The following is a 7,500-nucleotide window of genomic DNA, read 5'->3' as shown; positions in this document are numbered from 1 at the left end:
AAGATAATATCACGTGCATTATCATAAGCACAGGAGCTGGTGTGAATTTCTCTTTGTCGATTAGATACGAGAAGGGAGAGGTCGCATCGCTACAAGCGGCGACTGACACCACAGCGCCGACGAAACCTATGCGTCTACTGCTGCTGCTATCACTAGCACTGCTATTAATAGGCGTTCTCTATCTTGTGCAATGAACGGCAATTCCTACAGATACTGCTACTACTAGTAGTAATAGTAGTACTACTATTACTCCCCTTAATACTACTACTACTACTACTTCTTCTTCTTCTTCTTCTTCTTCTACTACTACTACTACTACTACTACTACTACTACTACTACTACTATTACTACTACTACTATTTCTACGACTACTACTACAATTCGTACTAAAGCGAAAAGTGCGATCCCCGCCCGAGCACAGCGCACGCCTCCATGTCCGTGCTGCACGTGCTTTCGGCTGCCTGTTGTGCAGTCACTGAGACTTACTTGCGTGAGAAGGCATGCGTGCGCCTACCTGTTCAACGGTAAGTGCATGAGTGCATGTGAGGGGCGCATGTGCACCTACAGGTGTGCGCGCTTGTACGTGTTTGCGACCATGCGCGTGCGTGTGCGCGTTCGCATTTAGGCGCATGCGTGTGCGTGCGTGTGTGCGCATGTATGCTCCAGTGAGTGTGTACATGTAGTCAGGTGTATGTATGTACACGAACCCATATGTGATCACAGAATTGCATATGGATATCGTGTTTAATCTTTGATGTCTAACAAAATAGATTTTTGCCAATCTATTCGACTGTATTTGCTATTGATTTTATTCTACAGGAAATAAGGCTCAGAAATTTCCCCAGATCCCGGGGTAAGCGAGGATGGTCGGCAAACAACAGAACACATGAGAGACGAGTCGCCTTTCACCTTCCGGTCTCTTCCGCCAGGAGTAAAATCGCCCTCCGCCGGGTCATTCATTCATCCAGCCTCTCCTCACAGTAATTCGTGCCGTAGAGGCGAGTTTCCCTTGCTCTCCCCGGGCTATAAGGGACACAATGGCGTCTCTCTCTGCGGCCGATAGGCGGCGCGGCGACAACGCGAAAACAAAAGGCGATCGGCCAAAGCCGCTTATAAGGCATTGAATCCTCCTCGCGCCGCCCGTACGCGACCCGATCCCCCGGCGGAAAGCAAGCTCTCCCGGAGTGCAATAATCATTACGTCGAGTCTTCGTCCTTATGAGTGCTGGGAGTCGTTGGTTCTCAAAAGTGTAAAATTATAAGAAATTTTCCCAAGAGTTGCTGGCGTAAATGACCATTGAAAACGTGAACATGGGGTGAGTAGCGAGTCCGTCTTCGAGTGCGTGAGTGAGTTTGGGCCTCGGAAGGGGCGGGCGGCGGTAGAAAAGGCGATTTCCTCGGGAGAGCCCATCCCCCTTTCGGGTTTGGGCCGAGATTCTGTCAATAAAAAGGATGCTGTGACGGGAACCCAGGGAAATTATCCTGCTTTCCCCCTCGGGTTCCTGCCGTAGGATGCGGTTATCCGACGGGACGACGCTGTATCCGCCCTGACATGCAAATCCACCCGTGTCTTTCGACGCCTGAGAGAATGTCACTCGGGGAAATAAGGCGAGCGGCCCGAGCCTCTCGTCGCTCGACATGTTTCAGTCAAGTTTCGGGGTTTTACAGGCGCCTTTGGCCTCGATTCCCCTCGTTCCCCGTCCCTTCCCTGGGCTTCTGTGGCGGTGGGCACGGCAGGAGGCCAGGCTGGGGCGGGCAGGGGCCCCAGTGGACACGTAAACAGTGACATCAGGCAGGGAATCGAGCCTAGAAAGTTGCCAGGGAAAATCATACATTTTTATGCATTTTATGAATGAGAATTATTGATACAAGTGACTTAGGGAAGTTATATGCAGATAAGCAGTAAGGAGGCCACATTTATTTATGGTTCTTATTCAATCATAATGTATTTTTCAACTCGATAAACCCTACTATTGATAAGCCAATATGAGTTTCAGGCCAAATGTTTCTAACGGGATTCTATGTTTGCCATTGGCCTACGCGTGGATTGCTGTGGCCCCTGCACCTGTTGGCACTCAGGCAAAGGCTAACAACCCTTAACTCCACATTCTGGCACAATAGAGCGTGTAGATCCCCCTGGTGATTTGTGGTTAGACAAGGAACCAATCTAAAATGTATTTTGCAAGAATTGTGGAAATATGTTTGACAAAATGCTAAAGACTGGCTGGAATGAATGCTATTTTGAGCTTGGGTGCAAGTGTGTAGATTTCCTGTGGCAAAGCTTAGCAAATATCTAGCAGGTTTTTAGAATTGAATGAGAGGAAGATGCAAAAAGCCTCCATAGGCTAGTTGGTTATATTCAGCAATGCTGTAAAGTCTTCTGACCTCAATACCTCCCCTTACTCATTACTTTTGAATGTTGGAGGCGTGTGACAACACAAACGTCAACCTCACTTTTGTTTTGGGAGGGAGTTACACGAAGCAGTCGCAACACGATAAAGCAGCTGACATTTCAGAAATTCCAATATCACCTACAGGGTTCGATGGATTTGGGATTCTCGAAGTTTAATGTTAAGGTTGGATTGTTTAGTTTTTTTTTTTTTTTTTTCATCATTTATAGATATTTGTTTCTTATAGGTGTTAGAAGTTTCAGTTATGGTGAAGACTTAAGAGTCATTTGGGGGAGAGCACAGGTGATGAGAAGTAAAGTAATGATTTCACTGCAATAATCTGGCCAGTGTCAGCCTGTGATGCTCTTTAAAGCTAGATGGTGGATGCATTGTGGGCAAATTACAGATAAATTCCATGTAAATCACAGCTCAGGTCTAGTAACCAATGCCAAAATTAAGCAAGTCATGATTAGCACGTTGTGCAAATGAACAATTGTCCTACCCTGTCCGAAAATAGAACGGCAATTGTTACAGCAAGTCCGTTAGCAGCATTGATCAGTCTGCAAGACATAGCTGATAGCAGGTATTTCAGATGATAAATAAGAAAGAAGAGATGATGAGGAAGCTGGTAATCCTGTGCAGGTTCCATTTTCTGTTTAGTAACACAGTTTCATTTGCTCAGTAAGAGCAAAGGAAATAGGCATTGACGGGAAAGCAAAAATAGAAAAGATAAGAATGAAAATATCTTGCATTTCCATAATAATGACAATGATATTAATGATGATAAAAATAGAAATACCCTGCATGCACGAAATCTATCAACAATCCGAAAATTTTCATGATTTCCAAGTCCTAAAGAACACAGAGAAATGCAGTTCCTGTAATACACAAGCCTGTGAATCAGGTGTTATTTATTGTTATGACTTGGAAGGCAGCAGTTATGTCTTATCTTTTGATAAGACGTGACTGTAGTTGTGGCAAACCTACAGTCAGGATTTGCCTGAAATTTTTCCCTATTGCCTGGGACTGCACGTCAGACTGCCATTCTGCTTTTGCACTATTTGTACTGTGTATCTTTCTTTGCTGGCTGTTTCTTTGCCTTTTTTGTACCAACTCTTCATCTTTTGCTTTTCGATGCTTCTCTTTCTCTTTTTCCAATTGTTATTTTTTATTTGTTTATTTTTTTCGTTGTCCTTTTTCTTAGTTTTCATCCATATTTCTCTGCTCTTCCTCCTTGTATGGCTTCTACCTTCATTACCTCCTTTTTTACCCTTACCTTTTCCAGTCTGTTTTCACTGCATTTGCAGAATATCATCCATCTCCTTTTTTCTGTTCTCTCTCTTCCTGCTCTTCCCCTTCCACTCCCTCACATTTTCCTCATTGTCCTTGCCGTCGTCTTCCTCCTCTTCCTCCTCCTTTTCCTCCTCTTACTCCTCCTCCTCTTCCTCCTCCTCCTCCTCTTCTTCTTCCCCTCCTCCTCCTCCTGCTGCTCTTCGTCTTCCTCCTCCTCTTCTTCTTCTTCCTCCTCTTCGTCTTTCTCCTCCTTTTCTTCATTCTCTTCTTCTTCCTCATCTTCATCTTTCTCTTCTTCCTCCTCCTCTTCATCTTTCTCTTCTTCCTCCTCCTCTTCATCTTTCTCTTCTTCCTCCTCCTCTTCATCTTTCTCTTCCTCCTCCTCTTCATCTTTCTCTTCCTCCTCCTCTTCATCTTTCTCTTCCTCCTCCTTTTCCTCCTCCTCCTTCTCCTCCTCCTCCTCAGCATCACCATCACCATCATCCTTGTCAGCCACATCATGAAAGTTTTTGTTTAATGTAGTTCACAAGTTTTTTACAAGTTATTTGAGCTTGCAGAGTAAGCCATGTCCTTTTCTCAGCTGATTGCCACTACAGGGCTGGGTGTTCTCTCCACATGCCTTTCAGCAAGAGTGCCGGTGATACGAATATCATTCATTTTTTGGCTGGTTCTATTATTCTTACTGTTATTTTTTACTCTGATATGACTAATTTCACTAATAAGAAGGATAATATTAATGACAGTGATTGTGATTAGTGTAATGGTAATAATGGTAATAATAATAATGATAATGATTAAAATAATTAGAATAGAAATGATAATGATAATAAGAAGGATGATAATAGTAATGATGAAATGGTACAGTGATGGCAGTATTGTTAATTATAATGAATATATCCATGATAGTAGAAATGATAATGATAAGTAATGATGGTAATGATTTTAAGAATAAGTTATGATGATAATGACTTTACGATTGAATGACATAATTATGTTTGCTCTCATTAATCATAGGAAATATTACCACAGCTTAGTAGAAGAGCAGTGAAAGTGAATTTTTCTTTTGCTTTTTGTGAAACCTTTGAAAGTGAAAGAAGGACCAAAAAGAAATGGGGGTTAGCCTGTCTTATGAGCACGAGGGAATTGCTCTGCATTTTTAACGTTATGCAAAGCAGCAGCGGTGGAAGAGCAAGCCCCCGGCTGGAGGGAGCCCTGTTTGATTTGTTATTAATTAACGGCAGCTGATGGCAGCAGGGCCTCCCAGCCCACAGAGAGTGGGGGGGTGGCAGAGCCAATTCTCTCCCCAGACAATCCTTACTCCCCCAAAGGCCCTCCTCTGCTTACCTTTCTCGTCGTCTTCTGGGAAGCAAGATGAGGTATTCATGGGGGGGATTTTTCATGGGATGCTTTCTTTTACTTTTCACATCTCAAGCTGTGATTAAGAATTGTTAATGGAGGAATGATGCTGAGAGAGAGAGAGAAGAGATAAAGAGAGAGAGAGAGAGAAAGAGAGTGAGAAACAAACAAGGGGCCATTTATATCATAGGGAGAATTTGTTTTTATATGTTATCCAAGGTAATTAAATGCCCTAGCTTTATTACACGAATTGATCGAAAACTAAAGATGCTACGCATGTGTTCCATTGCCTATGATTTCTATTTCTATGATATCATTGGCTATAATTTCTACCTTTCATTTGGCTCCTAAAGAGCCTTGAAGGTGGTTGGGCCAAGTGCAATGCCTTTTATTCCAAGCATATCCTGCAAAATTCCTGTTTGTGATTACCTAGAATGCACATGCGCACTCTAAAGAAACCCTGCCTGGTGTGTGAGGTTGATGGAATGCGCACAAATTGCTGTTAGTAAGGCTGAGCAAGAGGGGCACCAAAATTTTCATTAATTTTCATCTGCCAGATTATGTTTGACTGCATTGCTGTTATTTTTGTTGTTATTGTTATTATCATTATTGTTGTTATTATTATTGTTATTATCATTACAAGTAGAAGTAGTCGTAGTAGTATGGTATTATCGTAATTAGTATGATATTATTTTTATTATTATTATTATATTTTATTATTATTATGGTTATTGTAATATTATAATTATCATGATTATTATTATAATTATTATTGTTATTATTATTATTATTATTATTATTATTATTATTATTATTATTATTATTATTATTATTATTACTGTTATAATAGTTATATTATTGTCATCAATATTATTATATATCATAATTACTAATATTATTATTTATTGTTATGATTATTTATATTATTGTTGTTGTTATTGGTGTTATGATTATTATAGTTATAGTTATATATATTTTTTTTTATTAATATTATTTTCCATATTGATATTATTACTATTATTATTATGATTATGATTATTATTAATATTATTATATCATTATTATCATTATAATAGATGTTATTATTATTAATATTGTTATTGAAATTAATATTAATGATTGTTAATATTATTATTATTGTTATTATTGGTATTGATATTGTTATTTTTATTATTGTCATTATTCCATTTTTATTTTTATTTTTATTGCTACTATTGTTATTATAGCTGTTGTCATTGCCATTATTATAATGGTGAGATTATTGTTATTGTTATATTTTTTCATTATTGTTGAAGTTATTGTTAGCTATTATTATTTTTATTATTTTCATTGTTTTTATGATTATTGCCATGATTATTATTACATATACATATTATTGTTATTATTATTAATGTTACTGTTATTGTTATTACTATCTTTATTATTATTGTTATTAATATTACTATCTTTATTATTATTGTTATTGATATTACTATATTATTATTGTTGTTATTACTATCTCTATTATTATTATTATTATTATTTGTACTATATTATTATTATTATTATTCGTACTATATTATTATTATTATTGTCCGCACTGTCAGTGATACTGTTATCGTTACAATTGTTAGTACTATTATTAGTATTTGTATGATTAGGGTTATTGTTATAGTTATTAATTTTAGTGTTAATATTACTATCATTAATATTGTTGTTGTTCTTTTTAAATTATTGTTATTGATCTTATTGTTGTTATTATTGTATTTATATATTTTTTCATTTTTGTAGTTATTGTTATTGTTGCCATTTTTAATACGATCATTAATGTTATTATTGTATATTATCATTTCTGTTGCTGTTAGTCGTATTTTGCATCTGTCCTTTTCTCTGTTATTGCAATAGCTTCCTTCATCATCATCATCATTATCAATAATCACCTATCATTTTCATCATCAGGGTGATAATTATCATTGTAATTATTATTGTCATTGACTTTCACAATTATCATTATCATCATTGCTGTTATGATCATCATCATCATCATCATCATCATCATCATCATCATCAGTACTAACAGTATTATCAGTATTATCATTGATATTGTTATCAAGATCATCTGCGGACACAGGACTATTTGTGGCACAGGGATGGCCCTTTGCTGGGCTTAAGGACGAGATTACTTGGGTTGTTTGATCTTGTTATTGCATGCTACTGGCCTGTAATTGCACATGTTTTTGACAGAGATATGAATTAATCCCATTTGTGTCAGTTTGATTTACTTAATTTGATTTTCTAAATGCAAATGGTTACTGACAGAACTCCTTTTCTTTTTATTCATTGTTTCCATTCGGATGGAAACGTATGTGTTCACTGCAATGTTTCCTTTGGAAGTTCGGGATTTTGTAAGAGAGAAAATAACAAGCCAACCTCTTGGAAATGAAGTGTTGCTTTACTGTTGGATTTTTTCCTTCTCTCATCC

General features: G+C 37.8%; 1 protein-coding gene across 1 annotated transcript in view; it reads left to right on the top strand.

The window, feature by feature from the left end:
- The first annotated feature begins 1,155 nt into the window (after positions 1-1,155).
- Positions 1,156-7,500, top strand: part of LOC113828129 (homer protein homolog 2) — a 155,123-nt gene continuing 148,778 nt past the window's right edge. Inside the window, exon 1 of the mRNA XM_070117701.1 lies at positions 1,156-1,316. Coding sequence (XP_069973802.1) covers positions 1,291-1,316 — 26 coding nt within the window. The 5' untranslated portion in view covers positions 1,156-1,290. The remainder of the gene's footprint in view (positions 1,317-7,500) is intronic.

The sequence above is a fragment of the Penaeus vannamei genome, chromosome 41 (genome assembly GCF_042767895.1).
Source record: "Penaeus vannamei isolate JL-2024 chromosome 41, ASM4276789v1, whole genome shotgun sequence".
NCBI classification, from domain to species: Eukaryota; Metazoa; Arthropoda; class Malacostraca; order Decapoda; family Penaeidae; genus Penaeus; species Penaeus vannamei.
This window is presented reverse-complemented; position numbering and strand designations above follow the sequence as displayed.